The sequence below is a fragment of the Cupressus sempervirens genome, chromosome 11, assembly GCF_028749045.1.
Source record: "Cupressus sempervirens isolate cs-2001-9-10 chromosome 11, ASM2874904v1, whole genome shotgun sequence".
Classification (NCBI taxonomy): Eukaryota; Viridiplantae; Streptophyta; class Pinopsida; order Cupressales; family Cupressaceae; genus Cupressus; species Cupressus sempervirens.
This window is the reverse complement of record NC_143128.1, coordinates 399,821,385-399,845,298: the sequence shown is the minus strand read 5'-3', so window position 1 is coordinate 399,845,298 and position 23,914 is coordinate 399,821,385. Positions and strand designations below refer to the sequence as shown.

The window sequence follows — 23,914 nt, the reverse complement described above, 5'->3', positions numbered from 1 at the left end:
TCCAAAACAAAACCTCTATTTTGCTTGCTTGTAATCCACTAGCCAAACCCCAATTTTGGCCATTTTTGCCCAAAATACATGTTGTTCCATTCATTTCCAGCCTTAAATAGTGTTCTAAACCATACTATGAACACCTATCCTTCATTGATCCATTAGTTAGACTCAAAACCCCAAAGCCCTCATGGATTCAATCTCATTGAAAATGTTTCACTCTTCGAAATTATCATGTTGCAGCAAATTCTTCAAGTCAAGATATGTTAGAGTTTCATCAAATAATAGAGACATTTCATTGAGAAGACATGCTTTGATTCTCAAGAAGCAATTATTCACGTGGTCTCCATTTTTCCAATGACAACCTTCGAACCTAAGTTCGTGTGGAAATGCACCAAAGAACTTTGAGAGAGAGAGAGAGAGAGAGAGAGAGAGAGAAATTAATTGAAGATGATGGGAAAGTTGTTCCGGATTTACATTTGAGCAACATTGAAAAGGTTTTCATTGTGTCAGAGGTTCCAGAATGTGTAAATCGGACAAAGGAGAATTCACAACTTGATCACATCGATTTTCAACAAGACAATTGACAATTCATCAAAGAGAGTATAGTGGTGTGAAATACATGGACTCTTGATCCAGAAATCATCCATGATTGCATCACCAAGTACAAAGCCTCTACTGATAATCTACAAGATTGATTCAACAGTTTCAACATTTTCTTCATATTGTTGCAGTTGCAGAAGATACATTGCATGTAATCCAATTACACAAACCTTTAGTACATGTAATCCAATAAATCTTATTTCCTAGTTTCACTAAGTTGAGGTGGTTGAGTTTCTCTCACATCCTTTTCTTTTATAAGGAGTGGTCCCCCATTGTAAAAATATTCTCTTAATATATGCAAGAGAGCTCTACCAAACTTGTGCAAGCATAACTGTGATTGTGTTGTACGATTTTGAAAGAAAAGTGAATAGAAAGAAGTATTTGGATTCGAAGTTGTGACTAGAAAAAATAATGATAGAACAAATTGGAAGCTATGATTGCACTTTGTTTCTATTAATTTCCATTCATGTTATAGATGTGTGTTTATAAATAGAGCATAGAGAATCTAATAAGCAATTGGAGCCGAAATTGTGATGGGGAGCAATTGTATTAATATATAGACTATAAGTTGTGACTGTAGCTTATATGACTATCTCAAATTCATGCTAATAGTTAGAAATTCTTTACTTTAAGTCTTTGTGCCCCAATGGTAGAGTGTTTTCTTATAAAATAGATATAAATAGACATAGATCTAAGTTGGTACACCTTCAATCAGCCTGTGAGTTGATGTTTGGTATCGATAGCGTTGTTTCCAATTCCTAAATAGAATTGTAGTTTAGAGGTTCTTCTCGCCCATTACCTGCTCTGCAAGTAAGTGTATTATTTCCTGAAACAAGAGGAAAGAATATCAGTAACAACCTTCAAAAAACCTCTAACAGTTTGCTTACCTTTGAGCTGGTCCACAGAACGGTGAGAAGGGGGAGCTATCCTTCAAGGTAGGAGAGGCTTAGTCTCACACTCTATGGCTGGTCTACCTATTTTGTGACTGAATTTGCATAAATTGTTAGTTGCAAAATATCCACCCAACACCCTGTTGGGTCTTTAAATGAGGAAGGAGGAGTTCATTTTGGTATGCTTGGATTTGAGATTGATTTTTTGGTTTATCTTTGGAGAACTTTGGGAAGCCGCTAGCTTTCTCTTGTTGAAGCTTGAGGACAAAAACTTTTAGGACTTTCTAGGTAGATTGGACGTAGCCCCGATTCATCATTTGGGTGGATTCACATCAAACTTCACATTTGAGACTATAGGTGCATTTTATTGTTTCTTTCCAATCTGATTGTGTAACTTTGTTTAAGAGGATTTTAGTATCTAGTTATTGTATTGCTGATGTATAATGTAATAATGTATTTTGAGGTCTTTTGATGAGCATTTACAAGTTCATTGCTGGTTTATTTTGTTGGGTTTATTGCAAAAGATATTTGTTGTTTTCTAAAAATTATTTGAGAGTGAATTTGGGAAAAATATTCATCTAGGGTATTACAATATACATATACATATGCATATTCATACACATATCATATACATATACACATATAGGAAAAGAAAGAAGGGAAAATAAATAATGACAAATTATAGCAAGGAAAATAGCATGATTAGTAGCAAAAGAAACTACAAAAAAAATCATGGACTGAAAACAAGAACACATGGGAACAAAGGACAGGGGGAGAATACTAAAACTCAAACCAACAAGGTGGCCAAGGACATAGAACCACTAAGAATAAAAAACGATCAAGAGAACAAGAGAAAACGGAGGAGGGAGAGAAGCAAAGAAGGGGGGGGAAGAGGAAGACTAGGGGAGAAGGACAGGAAGAGGGGAGGAGAGATGGAGGAAGGGAGGCCAGATTGAACAAGAGGAGAGGTAAGAGATTGGGATGGATGATGGAGTTGGTTGCAGAGGTAGACTAAAGCCAGGTTCCAAGAGATGCTATTAATCCACTCACCATCACGGTTAAGTTTGGATGACTGATTGCAGATTTGGATAGCCGCAACAAATTAACTTCTAAAGAAATTGGCTTCAGTGACCAAGACTCGGGTGTTTTCAAGGGAAATGTGATGCTTGGTTTTAGCAGAGTGTTCGACACGATCTGACTTTATAACTCTCTCATGAGTTATATTTGCATGATGCTCTTTGATTCTAGTGCCAATCAAGTTAGCTGTCTCAACAATGTAGGGAGCACCGTAAGAACAAGTCACTTTGTAAACACTTGCATTGAGGAGGTCTTTGGGGTCTTTTGGAGAAGGGAGGTGTTGCCTGAAGTTGTATATAGGTTTAAAGGTACAATGTAGGTCCTTTTTGACAAGAATTTTGGCAACTTTGTTTGAGAGGCCTTCAATGTAGGGGAGAGAGGCAACAGGGTGGAAGGAGGGGGTAGTAGCAATAATTTAAGAAAATGATAAGATCTGGCTTGTTTGAAAGCTCTATGTATTTCCTCATGTACCAATTTAATTAATTGACTTGGGTGAGATGCACTAACTTGAGGTCAATGTGGTCTTGGTCACAAATCCTAAAAGCTCTGGTAGCTAGAGTTTTAAGGATTTTAGACTTTTGGATAGGGTGGTGATAAGAGGAGTCCTAGAGGTGAAGTTAAGTGTGAGTAGATTTATAGAAGATGCGTCTAGCTAAGAAGCCATCAAGCTACTTTGATGAGGAGAATGTTGAAGAATAGGAGTTGGTTATCAACTTCGATTTCTTTGGTCAATGAGATATGGGGCAATAAGTTGTTTAAGTGGTATTTGAATTCTTCAAGCTTTTCATGCCCATAAGACCAAGAAATGTTGGTGTCATCAATGTAGCACTTCCACCACTTAGGTTTGAGGGACGAGTAGTGGAGAGCAAGATTCTTGAAGTGATCCATATGAACATTAGTGACAACAAGGGATGAAGGAGATCATGTAGAAACTCCATCTAATTGCTCATTTATTGTACCTTGGTATTGACATAATTGATGCAAATTGTGTTGAAGAGTTGTTACAACATATGTTTGATGACAGCTTGATTAGTTGTTTTGTTGTCATTGATGTTAACTTTAAGGTTGTTGATTCTTGGTAAATTTGAGCACTAGTTTTTAGTGTTCTAGTAAATGCAAAGAGTAAATCAGCTTGAATGTTTCTGTGTAGTAAGAACTAAGGTGTGTGGTAGCTATAGATGACTAAGGAAAATCTACTAATGCAATGTCTACCATTGCGCAAGTGGAGAACTAGTTGGTCATAAGTGGTGAAGGATTTACGTGTGACAGTGCAACCAGGTTAGATAGTTTGTGACAGACATTGAATGATTTGATTAGTCTATGAAATCTCTAATGTTTTAGGAGATGGAATTCAAGATTTATGTTCTATACTCAGCTATGTGTAAGGTGTTATGATAGCGCATGATTTGGTTTATCAGAAGACATGTTTTGGATTGATTGAACCATGTTTAGGAAGAAAAATAAGGAAGAATTAGAACAATTATGTTTGATCCTCAATTAGTAATGTGTGGGCCGACTCTGGTGGATCTTTCGTGATGCAAAGTTAATTGATGTGGCAATAATGGTTTATGATGAATTATTCATATATTGGTATTTGTGATTGAATTTCTTGAAGTTATGTATGGTCATTGGAAAAAGTGAAAAGGCCCTCTTTGTTAAATCGATGTGCAATTCAAATTGGTGATCGAATGGTACCAACTAATGATGGATTCGGGTTTGGTAATACGTTTTGGATACATTTAGGTTAAGGCAGTAGCTGCCGTGCTGATTGAGATCTGTATTTAAATGATAGAGTATTGTTGCTATAAGTTTGGAGACATGGATGAGAAGAGGGATTGAGATGATAGTTGAATTCTTGCAAGCAATGGAAGATATTGAACAGAATTGGATTTGTATAGGCAATTGTGAAATTCTATAACCAGGCCACTTTCATTTTTGAATCCTAATAGGTTCACACATCTAAATCCCTTTATCAGGTCACTTTTAACAATGTGAGCAAGATCCTAACAGATCTAAAGTTAATTCCCTTAATTGGGTGGTTCATTAGCTTGAGGTACAAATCCTCCAACAAGATTTCTCCTAATAAGGTAAGGCTCCTAACATGGCTAGAGGTAAATCCCTTGACCGAGTAACTCCTACAAGTGTATACTCTTAACAGAGCTAACCCTTTAACAGGGCGTGTTTCTGAAGAGTGCAAATATTTGTGGGTACTTTCCCTTTGACCAAGGGTGTCCATGTGAAAAAAATATTGGTGTTATTGTGTGGATGTTTTTTTGAGTTGCTTTATTTATTGTTTCACAAGTTAACATTGAATATATGTGGTGAATGGTTAACTGTAAGATCTAATATTAGTTTATCATTATTAATACATTTTGGTTAAGATATTGAATGTGATAGATTATTGACTTAGCCCCCTCCAACCCTTTCTTACTAATCTTCGAGCTTAAGTATATTAACAAAAAAAAAAAGGATTTGAGGAAAAGCTCATGCAAGGTGGTAATATCACGATTAGTCTTTTATCTGATGAGATCAATAGAGTCAAGGATAAGAACTTTTTTGAAGAGGGAGACCATGTCAAAATTGACCAAAAGATAATTATCTTAAAGTTTTTTATCATGGATAAAATCAGCAAAGTTGCATGAATTTTTGATGAAGGAATCAGACCAGGGGAGAGGGGAGATGAGTCTGGCAAGATGGGAATCAAGGTGATAGGTTGGGGAGTTCATAGTGTCCACAATGGGATTAAGGGGGATGCTTTCTTTGTGGATCTTAGGGATTCCATATGTTCGAGGACTAACCTCCTTGGAGGGGGTAAGCTGCCTTTTTATGACATCATCAAATGAAGAAAGAGAGATGGCATGCTTAACTTTGTTCGTAATTTTCGAAACAGGATTGGAATGCAAAATTTTGTAACAAGAGGTCATGCTTTTTAAAAATATAATCTTCTTTATTCATAATAACTATTGCATTACCTTTGTCTACCTTGACAATGACAATGTCATTTTGGTTAAGAAGGTGTTAGCCGACTGGATGGTTCCGGCGGTGTTTCTGTAGCCGACGGATTGACTGTCGTTAGTGTTTTGTATTTTGTAGTTGACGGGTAAATAGTTTGTAGCGGATGTAATGTTGTGGCCGATGGACTCCTTTTTAATGTTATCCCAAGTATTCAGCTTTTGTGGATCCGTATCCGAAAACCAGTCAATGGCCACACCCCGTAGGGTTGCCGAAAATTGCCTGACCCATTCGTTGGCATCTATGATTCCATTTGCCCACCAGATCGTCTCACATGTCTTACAATGTCGGATGGGGTCGACGGTACCATCGCCTTCAAACTTCGGCAACTTTTCTTTGGGTCCCACCATCACAACACTGGAGGTCTGCACTATTACACCGGAGGTCTGCACTCCCCCATCGGCGGTTTGCACTCCCACACCGGCGGACTGCTCTCCCACACCAGCGAACTGCACTCCCACACCAGCAGATTGCTCTCCCACACCGGAGGTGTCGACAACTGCGAACCTTGGTGAAGAAGAAGGATCTTCTAAAGTTGTTTCCCGCGGAAGTCTATCCCGGACAAAGAGGTCACTCCACGCTCGTGCTCGCTTGGCACTGCGAGCCGTGCGAGTTGATGCTCTTCTGTCTGAATTTTCCTCCCTCGGCGAACGCAAATTCAAGAACTCCTCCCGTGCTTCTTCCACCAATTCCACCCGCTGAGTCTCCTCCAACAATTCTTCGGCGCTCCGATTTCCGTCAGCAATCTTCTGAAATCTCTGTCAGCATTTGGCTTGCTGTGCCAGAATTAAATTCTCTTGCGCAGTACGGGTTCCATCTTTTTCCTTGACCTTATTCCGATCCTTGTTAAGCTGATTTGGCACCGTTGCCCAAAGTTCGGATTCTGGGATATTACTCTAAGGTGGCTTGGCATGCCTAAGAGAAACAACATAATCTTAATGGACCTCTTCAACAAGGTTGGGCAAGAAAGGATGGATGGCCATCTCAATTTCAGTTAGATTTTTTTTACTGGAATGTAAGGAGGCGAGATTGCAAGGCCCAAACCTCTTTTTAGAAGGTTGAGAACAACTGAGTCTAAAGAAGCGAAGGAGAGGTTTGCAACTAACCCGTCTTCCCAATTTTTGACCGTGTTAGGAGAAGGGCAAGAGATAGAGTGGGGAGAGCATTACCAGTAACATGATGGGACGACAAGATGGGAGGTTGAGTGATATGGTAAGAGTACAAACACGATGGGACATCAAAGGTTGACTCAAGGAAAGTACCAATGGTGAAAAAGTTGGATGAAGAGGAGGGAGAACAGTTAGGAGCTTGAGGAAGGTGTTGTTTAGAAGAGGAGATCAAAGTGTCATTAATGTTGTTCGAAGAAAGAATTGGGGATCCAAGAGGAGGAAGTATAACAAGGTGTCAAGTGAATCCATAGAACTAAATGGAGAGCTGACAGGGTAGGGTAGCAACCAGCTGGGAGCCATGTTTTCCAATATGGGTAGGTAAAAACATATAGGAGAGAGAGAGAGAGAGGTAATTGCAAGGGGGGAGGGGTTGAGAGTGAGGACGAAAGGGTTGGAAAGGTCATCATAGTGAAGGGAGAAATAGAGCACAAAGAGAGCTAGGGGCGAGACTGGAGTATCTTTGATCTGTGCAAAAGCTTGAAGAAATTTTGTTTTTTCCTTTTTTCACTATAAACTTTACAATTGTCCAGGATGATCCACAAGTTATGGTAAAGGGAAGAAACAAGCTCTAAGTGAAGATAGATCAACTTACAGGAAATGAAGTTATTGTTAACTGTGGTAGATTTGATAATTGCTTTGAAGAGAGAGAGTCTTTCCTGGTAGGAGATGTGCATGGTCCTATTACTTGTGTTCCTCTGCACCTTTTTAGAAATATGATTTGCTTATTTCTTTGAGAGCTTGGTTCTCAAATTTTCTAGCTGTTTGGATTTTAAACATTGTTCCCTTCTTGGAGGGTGTCAATAAGATTCAAGAAATTTTACAGTACATCATAATTGTTTTGTGCCTTCTGGGGTTTGACTATGTAGTGCTTTTCCCATCAATGTTTTGGATCACACTCCATGATCCATCACCAAGATGAGAGATAGAAAATAGAGAAGGAACAAATGTAGTAGATCTAAGAGACTAAAAAAGAGAGAGAGGGCACGAGGAACAAGGAGAGGGAGGCAATAGAAGGTTGAAAAATGAAAGATTAAAGAAAAAAAAACAGAGAGAGAGAAAAGAACAAGAGGAAAAAAGGGAAGGAGAAATTATATATAAATATATAAAAGAAAAGAAAAAGAATGACAAATAATAAAGAATAACCAAAAGCTTAAGAAAGAAAAGAGTAAAATTGGAATACTAATAAAAAATCAAATAGAGATAAGATAAGATAAGATAATAATATTAATGTCCAATGAAAGACCACCAAAAGGTCTATGGGACTGAAGGGTTACAACAAGAAAGTTGACAACAGTAGGAGCGCCAAATCGTGTCCGAGAAAAGTGTACAATAAAACTAAGAAGGAAAGAGACAGAGAGAGGCCAAGACAAAGACTAGGAGTCCTTTCTTGGCAAAAGGAAATCAGTCATAGAAGGATATGACTATGAATGGATAGCAGCTCCGATATGTCTCTGTGAGCTCGTAGAGGAGTGTCACTAACGTAAGAAGCCCGTACGAGGTCTGACAAACTTGGAATGACCAAAAGAACTGGTAGAACTAGATTGCCTTTTCACACCACGCAAAGGAGATAAAGGTGTGAAAAAGGCAGTAATGAGCTAAGTAGATGTATGTTGGTGAGGAAGTAGTGATTGTAAAGTACTGTCACGAAAAAACTAAGAAAATGAATTGAAAAAGACTAATAATAAACTAAAGAAGTAAGTGAAAAAATAGAAAGAACTAAAAATGAGATACTTAACTATAAATTAAAAAAGCAAAAAAAGAAAAAACTAGAATATATATATATATATATATATATATATATATATATATATATATATATATATATATATATATATATATATATATATATATATATATATATATAATAAGAGAAGGAAAAAACAAAGAACAACAAATAATTAATAAGGATAAAGAAAGAGAATAAAATTAGAATAATAATATAGAGACAATTAAAATATTAAATTTAGAAAATCCAATACAATAGAGGCAAAAACAAAGAAAAATAAAATCTGAAAAAAGGCCTATCATGTGAGTGTGAGTGTGTCTATATATATATATATGCACATACATGTGCCACCATGGTTTTGTGTTTCTGAGATTAAACTGACTTTGGCAGGCAATTCTGATCTCTTTTGTAATTTTTTGTTTTTTAATGTTTTTTTCAACTTTTTTTGTGTTTTTCCTAATAACAATGCAAACATAAAATAAATAGGCTGATAAGGGAAACAATCCTAAGTTATATATAAACACCAAATGTTGGAAATTTTATTAACAAATGGATGCCATATGTTGATATTGTTGAGCTTCAAGCCCGACTTGCCCTCATCTACTGTTAACGCTCAAGGACCAGATATTGCTTGTAATTTCCCTCTAATAACAATCATCTATACCCAACCTGGAGACTAAATATGCATGTCTTGACGTGTCCGGCTCAGCTGGAGCTTTTTAGATGGCCTTAAAAACACTCTTCTCTCATTGCCAATGCCCAAACAGTACTCAATTTGCTACAGCAGTAGAGATCTGACCCTAAATTTAGTTTTTGCTCCTGTATATTCCAATGTCCAGCCCAGATGGGTTATGAATACTGACTATGCAAGTACAACAGGCTGCAATTAAGCAGTGACAATCAAATCTGCACTTCTGTGAATGGTTTCTCTACTCTGTCAATTCTGATCTGCGATTTCCCTTCCTCAAATGCTGATTTTTTTAGAATACCAATCGTACATGACCATGTAGGAGTCCTAGGTTGGTGTCTCACACCTGTAGCTGCCAATTGCTCTAAGAGTTTCTCTGCCAATAAAACCCTGTTGTAGGTTCTCTCATACCCTCAAGTTGAATTCTCTTCTAAAAAATGGACTTTTGGGTGACAAAACAACCTCCTAAACTTCATTTTATGCTTTTCCAATTTTCCCTCCAGGAGCAATTTTGAATTTGGGAATTTTACTCCCCCTTTTCAACATAAAACAATATTTTATTTTATTTTAATCCTCTCCTGGTATTTCAACTTCACAAGGGGTCATTATTCATTAGAAAATTGCCCCCTTTTAAGTCATAACTTATTTTAATTCCTAGGGACTTGGACCCAATATTATAAAACTTTATTATATATAATTTGATTATAATATTAACTTTAATTATTATTTTACTAAGGCCAAATGAGGAAATAATGAAAACTATTTCCAATTTATTGGTAATTCGCCCGTCCGTATGGTGATCCGAATTTTGTCTGAAGTTCCCTATCCATTGACATTGTCTAACCATGGTCTTATGACTGGTAGTTCCATCCTAAAATTTAGGATCTCTCCTAAACAATAGGAACTGTATCAGAAGTACTAGGACGATCTTGGAGGCCTCTTGGTGTGTCTTTGCCAACTCTTAGTTCATCCCTTAAAATTAGGGCTTGCTCCTAAAATCTAGGACACTGCTCAAGACTAGTGAAATAGGCTCCCCAAGTCTTTACAAGTTGTCACAAGCCCTTGAAAGGGTTACCTATCAGTGTCATTTTCCTAGGAGACCCTGCTAATAAGCTAATCATGCTAGTTAGTACTGACACTAAGGGGGGCATAAAAATGGGGACATTAGACAAGCCCAAGTATGTAATGCTGTAGTATATCTGGGTCCTCATTTGTGATTGAAGATTAAACAGATCTGCAAGTAGTTCACTTCTATGTTTGCAATGTTCAAACATTGTTCTATGTAATCTGAAATTACTATTGTTGATTTTAATTTCTCGATTTAATACATATAGATATATTGTGTTGTTCTTATCTTGGATGCAAGTGTGAAAACATAATCAGAACTATAAGAAACCCACTTTCAAAAGGAAAAAGCTAGACCAAGACAGCCCCTTACATTCTCAAAGTGTATTTATAGGCATTCGTTTAGGTTAATGTTTACCCATGACATATTCTTATTTATTGTTTGGTTGACATTTGTCCTGCTCTGATCTGGTAACGGATATAACGTACATTTCCTAGCAAATTGAGAACTGCGTGTTGAGAGGAGTCTAATTATCTTCCACTAATGTGTGCCCAATGTGTGACCATTGTTGTTTGTTAGTCATTTTCTTGATCAGCATTATGTGATGTGCTTATTTATTCTTTTGGGATAGGATTGTTTGCAAAAGTTGTTAATTTTCCATTTCTAGTGCTAAGAGTTGCCAAATTGGAAAAAAGAAGTAGCCACTTTTGTACTTTCACTAAAAAGCAACATAAAACTAGTTATCTTACAATATTTAGATCAACTTATGGTTTATGTTCGCAACAAAATCTCTACATGGTACATTTTTGAACTGTTCAAATGCTTAATTATAAGCTCTTAGCTATGTAAGTGTGAAGTGACCTAATCGATTGACTTGATTACATCTATTCATGCAACTCCCTTCATAATAATTTTGAAAATGTAACAAGTGGATTCATCAAGGAAACACTCTAGATATTTCCTTTCATATGACCCTAATAATTAAAAACCTACAATCATATGAATAAGCTTTGGAAGACTCAATGAACAATGATAATCCTAAAAAATTGATTAATCAACATTTATAGTTTCTAACACTTTTAGGATTTAATGTTTTTGTAGGTTCCGTATTTTGCAACATCATTTGGAGTTATCTATGTGCTTGTTAAACCATGTGTGAGTATCATATTCCTTTTCCTTTTCCAGTTTTTATTTTTTCTCTTTATTATTCAATATATCCAAGTATTAATTTAGAAGAAATGGACATAAAGACCAATGTGTATTCCATCTTTTACAGATTTATGTATTTGTATCACAAGGAGCAAGTCCAAATGACCAGGTCTTCCCTCATATTTCTTACTTTTCAATTTTGGTTACAATCCTTTTTTTAGAACTTCTCTATAATGGCTTCTAAATCAAAGAGAGGAAATTAAGCATCATTTCATTTCATTTGACATGAATATCATGTGACCTTGTTAGAGTCAATGTTTACTTAATTTGTTTGCAACAGCTAATTGTAACCTTCTTTCTGATATTCTACTATTCAAATGTAAAGAGCCTAACTCTTATGCTGAAGAGTTCTGATATGTTTTTTCGAAATTGATAGTTTCGCAATTTTTGGGTTTTGCAAATATATGATTTTTGGTTTTTACAAAATATTAAATAACAAAGTAAGGAAAGAAAATGCAATTTCAATCTTCTTTTATTCTCTATCCATTCTTGTTCAAATATTTATAATGCACACACAATTATTCAAAATGTAAAACACCTATCAATGGAAACCCCAAATTCTGATGGTCTGCAGCAACAAATATCACTTCCAAAGCTTGATCGTCGCCTCTCAGCAACCAAATCAGACCTCAAGAAATTGATTGCAGTCCACACAGAATGCAAACACAGCCTCAGTATTTGTATTGCTGACTTTAGGAACTAACACTAACTTTGAATGTTGAATGTTGAATGCAGCCCTCTTGAACCCTCTTAGAGAACACTGTGAATAGTGTGTAGAAATAATGCCCAGCAGAGACCTATCTGCAGTACATTAAAATGGACGTCTAGGGCTTTCAATTTGCAGCTTTAAAATAGATCGATTGCTGAGATATTTTCCTCTAATATCTTCTGTTTCAGCAGTATATCCGAAAACAATTCATGGGCATAAATTAACCCACTCAAAGTGCATTAAATCTGAGAGAAATTCACAATTTCATGAGCTATCAAAACTTCAAACCCTTGAACTCACAATTCACCAAATATCAAATGCAATTGGAATCATTGATTCATCTCAAGAGGCTTGCTTTTATAACAATTTGAGCCACTATGCTTCTTCCTTACACCAACGGCTAGTAGCTTCTTGCTTACACTTTTCACTAAAATGCAAACTTTGCTTTCAGTAGCATATTTGAATTTGAAATATAATTACTCATACTTTTTAATAATAACTTGACTTAGGGCTATAAACTTATTTTATTAAGTATGACATGATTAATAACATCCATTATAAGGCAAGAGCCTATAGCACAACAGTAAGTTATGAGCTTCTCATCTGAGAGGTCTTGGGCTCAATTCTACTTAAGCTTAATATAATAAAAATTAATCTTAATGAATAATAATAATTGATCTTTAGCAAACCAGCTTTGGCCCTTATCCATTAAAAAACAAAATAAATGTAATGTCCCCGATATTAGCTTCAAGGATAGGTGCTGGAACCTGCAATGAGACATTAGTATAACATAAGAGATATATATCCAATCTTAAATGAGTTAGAGAAATGATAAGATAATGGACTACAAGACCATAAAAACTACCCTCAATTAGCCTTTCCTAATTATTCGGAAGAAACTCCTTTCAAATCACCTAACCCTCTAGTGAGAATTGCTTCCCAATTAGGTAATCGTCGTATAAAGAGCATCGTCCTAAGGCCTCTTTCGGGATCTCTGATTAATCACTTGGTAGAGATCCCACCTCTACTAAGTCTCTCATCTCTGACATGTGCATATGTTTGACCACTACAATATACATATTGTCTCTAAGAGATTCTCTATAAATCTCTCTCTGGGACTCTAATCCCGGCATTCATTTTTAAATGCCCTCTAATCTTTGAGTTTCCTCTAGGAAAACTCGACATCCAAAATGGATGTCCTCTACCCAAGGTCCATAGGGTCTCGATGAGAACTATAAGTTCTCATCTCATCTCTGATATGATTAATAATTCTTAACTGATGGTTTCTCAGACATGCCTCTTTGGTTCTAATTCTGTACTATATCCTTGTTATCTTAATTCACTAAATTATCTTTCATTGTTTACCATGGTTGGTTCATCCCTTTTTTTCTCTAAAACTATTGTATTTGGTTCAATTATTAAATGAGAATCTTCTTATCATTCTTATGGATTACCATGCTCTTCCCTCTCTGTTACGGTAGGTTACTTGATGCTTCTTTTACCATGTGATATTCGATCTGTTATAATTGTTTAATCTCTATCTATTGTAATTGATTATTGCAGGTCTGTGGATGCTAGTCCTTCACTTCTGTTCTCCCTATCCACCATGATGCAAATGTATTCATTTAATTGTCTTGTGATATAGTTGCAGCAGTCTGAATGTTCACAGCTACAGGAATAGTAGTCTCCACTGTCTACAAACTCTGATAAACCTTATCCAAGCATGATATGAGGTTGAATTGTTGCCTGAAGGTTACTCACATATATCGTTATTGATATCCTCCTTTAAATCACTATCTCTATAATTTTCCTCTGTTATCACATTGAATGTCTTAGATACTATTAACATCAGCATTAGCTGAATAGTGGATGTTAATAATGGTTTGAATGATGCATACAATCGGAATGAGTTTGCTCTATGTTCTCCATGTGGCTTTCCATCCGTATGTGATTCTCTATCAGAGATTTTTGTACCTATCTGAATGGATTCTTTTGATGTTATCTTAATTGCCGTGAGCATTGGCTATTAAATAAACTTTTCTGGCCTGGAGTTAAACTTGTGTACAAGAACCTGTAAGTTGAGTAACTATGCGATATCTTCATGACCTTTTTGTTGCATCTATAATCAGTTGTTGAATATCCCAAATCAATGGCATAGATAGATGCATTCATTTGAAGATGGTACGATTTTTATATACTAAGCCTTTCAAATCTTCTCCATGATTTCCAGGTCTGACTTCCTTCTGTCCATCTTAAGTGGCCCATTCCCATTTGTGCACTACCCAACCTTCTTTTCATTTTATTTGATGTGTCCTATCTATACTGTCTATTTCCAAATCCCTTTATCTGCATATGCTTTGGTATCGTTCTTGATTGCCAATCATTCCCTGCTTGCTTGGTGATGATCTGTAGTTATCATCATATATCAATGTCTCCAGATGTTCATTTTTTAACTCTCTCCTTTGCCCAATGACCGGAAGTTTGTCCACTTTAGGAATTGTATTTCTTGCCTCATCTTCCATCAGAGATATTTTGTATTTCTTTCACTTTTTTTTTTTTATCTCATAGTCTCCCCTTGTCCCTATTAGTTCTTCCCCCCTTTATATTATTCCATACGTCTATTTAAATAGTCATGTCTTTACATGGCTCATCATTTCTCTTATTAACCAAATATTATTATATTATTAAATATGTCATATTTAGATTTTATTATTTGTATTGAATTTTATCTCTATTACATGATAATAATATTGACTCATTCATATATTATTAATTTCTATCTTTATTATATTTATAATAACAATTTATATTTTTTACCAAGTCAATAAATTTGATTACTAGTATTATAATTATATTTTACTATTTTATTAGTATTAATTATTAAATAAGTTTAAATTTCTAATTTAAATTTATCTACTTTAATTGATCATATTATATTAAATCATTATTTAATATTTAATTAGTAATTTAATATAATGATATATATAAAAAAAATTCTCAAGAGAGGGGATTTTACAATAAAATAACACCATTATAAGCTTAGCTCAAGAATTTGTCAAGCACCCATCTAAATGCAGAAGAGGCCTTACCAAAAGCACCTCCCAAGTGCACCATTGAAAATGGAAACTAAGTTCTAACCATACTGACTTACTATAAATAGTAAGCCGACCACCAAAGACCCTCAAATCAAGTTGTTAGCTCACGAGGGTCACAATGATGAGCTAACACAAAAATGCTCATGAAGCTTGCTTAAAAGGGGACATCATAGTCCTCTCTCCCCAAAATTGCTTGCCCTCAAGCAATTGGAATCTTGGATGTTGAAGAATATCCTCCAACTCCCAAGTGGCATCCTCAACAAGTAAACCCTGCCACTTCACCAAAAACTCCATAAAGACTCAACGATGTGAATGTATCTCTCTAGTGTCCAATATAGCCTCAGGAATCAACTCCAACTTCCCCTCATCTTCCATGGTGCAAAATAGAAGATGGGACAACATGACTACCTAATGTCTTCTTGAGGCATAATACATGGAACACAATATGCACTCTATTGTCCACTAGCGAATCAAGATTATAAGCCACCTTACGTACCCATCTAACAACTTGAAAGGGACCATAATAACAAGGCTTGAAATTCTGAGCTCCACTCTTCTTGATAGATGAGTGTCTGTAAGGCTGCAAGATTAGATATACCATATCCCTGAACTGGAAAAAGTGAGCAACACTCTACTGTTCAGCATACTGCTTTTGCTGATTTTGATCCTTCTACATATTGTCTTTCAGTGTTGTCATAATATCTTACTATCCTGTGATAAATCATATGCACTAGGCACCCTACTGTCATTGAATGACAAATCCATGAAACTGGAGGATCATACCCATACATGACTTTGAAAGGAGTCATCTGAATAGAAATATGGTGAGTGGAATTATAACAATAGAAACATAAGTATACTTCACCCTAGCTCGTTGTGCTGACACATAATTTTGTAAATACCCCTCCACCCATTTATTAACAATCTCAATCAGGCCATCAATCTGAGAGGGGTAACTAGTACTTAGAGTCAACTCCGTCCTAGACAATCTAAACAACTCTTGCCAAAAGTGACTCATAGAATGAATATCTTGGTCACTCAAAATACTTTGGGGCCAAACCATGCAGCCTGAAAATCTCCTAGAAGAACAACTCAGCTGCCTATGTTGAAAATGTAGTGATGATAAGGAAGAAGTGCCCATATTTTGTGAGGTGATCCACCACTACAAATACGCAATCTCTACCTTGGGCTTTCGGCAAACCCACAATGATGTCATAAATAAACACTCCCACTTGCTCTCAGGAATGGGAAGTGGTTGTAGTAAACCAACTGGATAAGTATGCTTTTGTTTGTGGTGCTAACAAACAAAAACACTCTCTAACATTTTGCTACATATTAGTCTTTGGGCCTTTCCAAGTGAATCTCTCCTGAATCTCTTTGTATGTCTTAAAGAACTCGAAGTCCAACTAATGGGAAATCATGAAAGGCCTGCAACACAATTTGCCTGACACTCAACCCTAAAACCAATAATATCCTTCCCTTATAAATGATCATTTCATTTACAAGAGTATACTTGATGTCCTATATAGAACCATCAACAATACCAGATTCCCACAAATCCCTAGCATACTTAGCAATTATCAAGTGTCTCCAATCCTCATATATCTCAGTCATAGCACATAGATGGGGTCTTTGCGAGAGTGCATCAACAACTACATTCTGTGTACCCTTGACATATGAGATGTCAAAATGATAAAACTGAAGCGTATTGACCCACTTTTGTTGTCTCTCATTAAAATCCCTCTGTCCAGTGGAATGTCTCAAGCTATTATGGTTAGTTTTGATGCAAAACCTATTCTCAACTAGATATTACATGAACTTGGCTAAAGCATGCATAATGGCCAACATCTCTTTGTCAAAAACACAAAAAGATCTCTCAGGACCCCTGAGCTTCCTTTTTTCAAATGTAATAGGATGACGATCTAGGGAAAGAACAACACCAATGCCCTCACCTGAGGCATCACACTGCAACTCAAAAGGCCTCAATAAATTTTGGCAATGTGAGAATTGGGCGATGTCACAATCCTCTTGAACTTCTCAAAACACTCATGTGCTTGGGAAGTCCCCTCAAAAGAGCCATGGCAGGTTAAATCAGTTAGAAGTTGCATGACAAGAGAACCCTGCTACAAATCTGTAGTAGAAAGCACATAGAGCAATACACCCTCTAAGTTGTGTCAGGTTCTTAGTAGTCTAGTGAAGTATACCACAAACCTTATCAGGGTCCATGTAGACAGCTTGTGCATCGATAATATTTTTAAGATATAGTAACTCTGTCATACCTAAGGCATATTTGGACTCCTTGGCATACAAGGAACCCCTATCCAGAATATCCAACACTATATCCAAATGAGCTATATGAACATCCAACGTTTACTACATTGGGTGGATATTTTGCAACTAATAGTTTTGGGTAAAATCCAATCACAAAATAGGATGACCAATCACAGCATGTGAGACAAAGTCTCTCCTACCTTAAAGGGAAAGCTGCCCCTTCTCACCGTTCCTTTGATCAACTCAAGGTAAGCAAGACATTGAGAGATTTATGAAGGGTGTTACCAATATTCATTCCTCTTAGCTTTTAGGAAAGAATCCACTTATTTGTGGAACAAGTAATGGGCAAGATGAAATTTCTAGCTACACTTCTATCTAATAGCTCAAAATGGTGATACAGATAAACTCACACCAACTCAAAGGCTGATTGAAAATGTATCAGTTTGGTTACAAGTCATGTTTTAACCTATTGTATTGTTTTGCAATTGCTCTTTGTATCCGTAGAGACTCCTAGCTTCCATTCCAAACCACTACCTTACACTGTACGACCACCAAGTTCAATCCTAAGCTCACCGTACGACCCTCACATCTGCAATCGTACAACTACTACTACTCCACCCTAGGCTTCCATTCTCCATCGTATGGCCTCCATAAATCTCCTGTATGACAATCCTGAACTCCTTCCCATCGTATGGCCACACACACACACCCCTCTGTACGACCTTGTTGCTTCCCACCATACGGCCCCACACACCTCTTCTGTACAATCTTGTTGCTCCCTACCATATGGCTCCACTGCCACCTTACGAACTCTCCTGTGCATCCCTCTTTGATATCGTATGACATTTGTAAACACCCATCAGAGGTCCATACACCATTGTTTCGACTGTTTCCTCTCTAGTGGGGGAACGGGAACACTACAACCATGTCAGAATCTCATGAAGTAGAAAATCCTCTATTCTATGTAGCCTTGTCAAGTGAATTAAATGCAAGTAATAATATCTTGATGATATATAGTGGAGCTTTAAGACATATAATTGGGTTTAGAAATCAGTTTGAAACTTTCAAAGAGTATTGCACAAAAGAAGTCACAATTGGAGATAATTCGACTCATCCAGTAAAAGGAATTGGGACCTACTCCTTACAACTAAAATCGGGAGAGACTCTTCTACTAAAAGATGTACTATTTGTATCAAGGATAAAAAGAAACCTAATTTCCATTTTTGGGCTAGCAGACCAAGGATACCACGTCTCCTTCAATGGAGATAAAGTGTTATTATGGACTAAAAACTCTAACATTAAGAATGCCATCAACATAGGATCAAGAGATGGAAGTTTGTACAAATTAAACATTAAAGCGAAATATCAAGCACTAAATCATGCAATTCATAATTCAAATAAACTTTGGCATAGAAGATTAGGACACCTTGGCTTTAGTGCTCTGCCTACCATAGCGAAAATCACTACAGGTATACCTAATCTCAAAACTGATCACGTTAGCATTTGTAAAGGGTGTCCTCTAGGAAAAAATAAGAAAGGATACTTTCCTTTAAGTAAACACAAGTCAAAATTTGCACTAGAACTTGTTCACGCTGATTTGTGTGAACCTATGTCAACACCTTCACTCGGGGGGTTATTATACTATGTAACCTTCATTGATGATTACTCTAGGAAAACTTGGATATACTTCCTAAAACTTAAAGAATCAAATGAAGTCTTACAAAAATTCAAAGAATTTAAAGTTCTAGTAGAAAACTACATTGGAAAGAAAATAAAAACATTAAGATTAGATAACGGAGGTGAATACACATCTGATATCTTTAAAGAATTTTGTATTTCAGTTGGGATCAAGAGGGAGACTATAGTACCTTATAATCCTCAATAAAATGGGGTTGGAGAAAGAAAAAATATAACTACTATAGAAGTAGCAAAATCCACAATCCATGATCAAAATCTCCTTGTCTTTTTGGGCCAAAGCAGCAAGTACATTAGCTTACATTCAAAATAGAAGCCCTCATGTAATATTAGAAAATATAACTCTTGAAGAAGCCTTCACCAAAATCAAACAAGATCATAGTCATCTAAGAATTTTTAGTTGTCCAATCTACATTCACATTCCCAAAGAGAAAAGGTCTAAACTCGAACTAAGGAATATTCGTCGGCTATAGTGAAACAACTAAGGGATAGAAAGTATATATTCCAGCACAAAAGTTTGTTTAAATCAGCAGGGATGTTTAGTTTGATGAAGAAATCGCTTTCAAAACATCTCTAAACAAAGAAGACGAGGAAATTGAGAATCAGAGAGAGTTCATTATAGAAGATGATTATAATACTAAGAATCAGAGGGAGAACACTATAGAAGATTATCAAACTGGAAATTTGAGGGAGAGCCTTTCCGAAGACAGAGACACTTACAACTAATGTTGAGAATAATGAATTTTTAAACCACAAGAATAGACTAGTATGGGCAAGGAAATGATTGAAGAAAACAATGTTGAACTAGACGAGGTCTCTAAAGAAAATAAGAAAACAAGAAATAAAAAATGTTATGTTGCCTTATTGACAGAACTCACAAAAACAAAACCAACTAATGTAGAGGATGCCTTAGAATGCCAAGCATGGAAAGATGCAATGGTAGAGAAATATCAATCTATTCTAAAGAATAATGTCTAGGATATTTTTCATAGACCTAAAGAGAAATTAGTTGTACCTTCAAAATGGTTGTTTAAAATCAAGTACACACATGATGGAAGCATTAAAAAACATAAAGCAAGATTTGTTGCAAGGGCTTTTTCTCAAAAGGCCGGAATTGATTATGAGGAAACCTTTGCTCCAGTTGCATGTTATACTTTTGTAACAACGATAATTGTTATTGTTGCATCCAAAGGATGGAAAATACATTAGATGGATGTAAAGACAACCTTCTTGAATGACGTCATTGAAGAAGAAGTATATATAGAACAACCAGAAGGATTTACTACACATGATCAGAAACTTTACGTATATAAACTAAAAAAAGCTCTCTATGGGTTGAAGCAAGCTCCAAGGGCTTGGTATGAGAGAATAGACAACTATCTTCTCCAATTGGGGTACTCTAAGAATGAAGCCAATTCAAATATATACTACAAAATATCTAATAATGACATGTTGATACTCGTTCTTTATGTTGATGACTTATTGATAACAGGTGCAAATCATCTTATAGCCACATGTAAACATAATCTCATAGCTAAATTTGACATGAAGGATCCAGGTCTTCTACATTATTTTTTGGGTCTAGAAGTACAATAGAAGGGAAATCACATCTTACTAAATCAAGAAAAGTACACTACAGATATATTGACCGGATTTGGGATGATGGATTGTAAGCCACTATTTACTCCAATGGAAACTAACCTTCATAAACTTAAGATTGGAGCAACAGACTCAGAATCAATAGATCCTACTCACTATCGACAAATTGTTGGCTCTCTTATGTATTTAGTAAACGCTCAACTAGATATCTGCTATGCTACAAATGTGTCAAGTCGCTTCATGTGTGAACCCAAGAAGATGCATCTAATGGCAGCCAAATATATTCTAAGGTATCTTCGAGGAACAATTGGAATAGGGCTAAAGTATGAGAAAACTGAGCTACAACTTCAAGGGTATACTGATTTAGACTAGGCAAGTGATTCTACTAATCACAAGAGTACAACTGGATGTTGTTTTAATCTTGGTTCATCTATGATATCGTGGTTCAGCAGAAAACAATCAATAGTTGTCCAAAGCTCCATGGAAGCAGAGTATATGGTAGCCTCCATAGGAGCACGTGAAGCAGTATGGCTAAGGAAACTCTTATATGGACTATTTGGAAAAACACTAGACTCCACTATAATTCATTTTGACAATCAAAGTTGCATTAAACTATCAGTTAACCCATTGTTTCATAACAGGTCCAAGCACATAGAGATTCCTTATCATTATATAAGAAATATGGTGGATAGAAATGTTATTAAGCTGATGTACATCAGCACTGAAGAACAAAAGGCTGACATCTTCACTAAACCTCTTGGTAGGTTGAAATTTGAATACTTCAGAAACAAACTTGGTGTGATCAAAATGTAATTCAATATTTTTGTAAAGTTATTATTGAATATTTATTAAAATCAATATTGCAATATTGTGGATATTTTGTGGCAAGAAAGGTGACGATCTTTCATGCGGTTGAGGTCACTATTGTAAGGTGACGATCTTAAGAATAGTTTGACCTATTGTTATGTGTCTCCTAAATTCTAATGAATGAAATGCATAATGATGGATGTATCAAGGTTGATTACATTGGGGGTTAAAACCTAGAAATGGATTGAATATCTTGATACGGTAATTATCATTGCATTCAAATCCAGAATAGATATGAATCGTGATAATGGTTGATTCAAGTGCATTACTAGGAAGTATGCATTCAATCTTCTTTCTAAGAGGGAGTGTTAGGAATATAGCTTCATCAGATTGAAGTATTCATAATGATGGACGAACACATATATATATGTAAGGTTGTCAGACACAAATATATATATGTATATCAGTATTGATGTCTTTCATTTAAGTTCAAATATCCTTAACGAATTTGAATCGATAGATTTAGTATATTGGCATTCACATTGGTTGTGATTAAGAGGAGTCACGATTATGAATGGGTGTGACTCCTCGTGACAATTTCCACAAGGGAAGTCACAACCATTCATGATTGTGAGCCCCCAACATTACACTTATATCTCTGATGGCTGTGGGAGAATACAATCAATCACCAATGCATTGTATCTCTTCCAGCAGTCATCGATCTCAAGACATTCAACTTGTACTTCATCGAACCTCTATAATAGCAAAAGAATTAGATAATCATTTGATCTATCTTATCAGCAAACAAAAGGAAAGGTGTTAAGAGAATCACAAGAAAAGATTGCCAACTATTCTTCAAAGGTACCGATTAATTCTCTAGAAAAAGATCTACAATTAACATCCACAAGGTAAAAAAAAATCCTCTATTTCATTTCTCAAAAGAACTACGGTGCTTCAGATTAGGTATGGTGCATTCTAATGTTATTTCCCTGTCATTTGTAATGCCCTACCCGAAGATCCTTGGAACAAGGATAAATAAAAGCCAAGATATTTTTTTTTACAAGTATGGATGCACATGACAATCAAGATCACAAAGATTGCAACGGAAGACTTAGACAAACATCCAAACACCAATGGATCTCCAAATGCCACTACGAAATTGACACGATCAACTAAAGGCGAAATCCAAAGGCGACAACAAAACACAAAAAATCTGATCTGTCGAAGCATGGAAATACAAGCAACTCAAAGGGGTGCTCAAATCACCAAATTGCATTTTTCAAAAAATAGTGGAGATGCCCCGTGTTTTCCATGCGAGAAAATCCCAATAGACAATTTTGCACGAGGAAGTACACCTTCGCGCGAGGAAGTACACTATGCCACGTGAGGATATGCCTTTCGTGCGAGTAAACTCTTGGTTCAGTAGCCAAAATACACTGCACTGGTGTTGAGGTTTGCGAGAGGAAGTACAAAGAGCCCTGCGAAGAACTGTAATACACCACGCGAAACTTCAAACTCTCACGCGAGAGTACAATCTCGCACGACTATTTGCAACAGCAAACAAGGAAAACAAAAGACGGGAAGATAGGGAAAACAAATTCTCACAACTAGGGAGTATCGAATCCACAAAATGAGGTATAGACACTCGAACACAATAATTGCAAGATGGAAACTGCATCTAACCATAAAGGAAAAGTACTGAAGCAACATCGCAATGAACGAACTTAACAAAACTCATGTGCAGTTCCTCCCAACCATAATAGCATCATGAGACTTCGAAAGTCCTAGCCATCACTTGTGCATAACATTCCAAATTGTCAACTAGATAGTTATAGTTGTCTTATGAGGGTGTCACTACTAAAGCGTAGTAACATCATAAGAACAAGGAAATCTAACATGCTAACAAGTATAGCAATAGATATTCCAACAATCAAAACGCATCATCTAATCATATGCTAGACATGATAATATAAGAATGTGTCAAATAAACTAACATCATCTAAACATGATATCCAAGCATTCTAATGAAAACATAAATAACAAGGAAGCATACTCCGGAATTCTGAATATACCAAGTGAAACATCGAGCACAGGTCACACTCGAATAAAAGAGTGTCTCTATACACCGGTCCCCAGTAGTGGTGAAGGTAGCTACACCTCCCAACCACGTGAAACCCATAGGTCCACTCCTGTTATACTGATGAAGATAATGACCCAACCACAAACACTCATAAAGAAAACGTCCATGGCTAACACTCACGCTAGACAGTAAAATGATTGAAACTAAGGTCATGAGACAATGCAAGT

The 23,914-nt window shown here is 36.2% G+C and overlaps 1 protein-coding gene across 1 annotated transcript in view; it reads left to right on the top strand.

The window, feature by feature from the left end:
- The window catches only part of LOC149529867 (uncharacterized), a 354,140-nt gene that overhangs the window by 240,787 nt on the left and 89,439 nt on the right, over positions 1-23,914 (top strand). The window contains exons 10-11 of the mRNA XM_089809266.1: positions 11,324-11,377; positions 11,499-11,540. Of these exons, the coding sequence (XP_089665392.1) occupies positions 11,324-11,377; positions 11,499-11,540 (96 nt within the window). The remainder of the gene's footprint in view (positions 1-11,323; positions 11,378-11,498; positions 11,541-23,914) is intronic.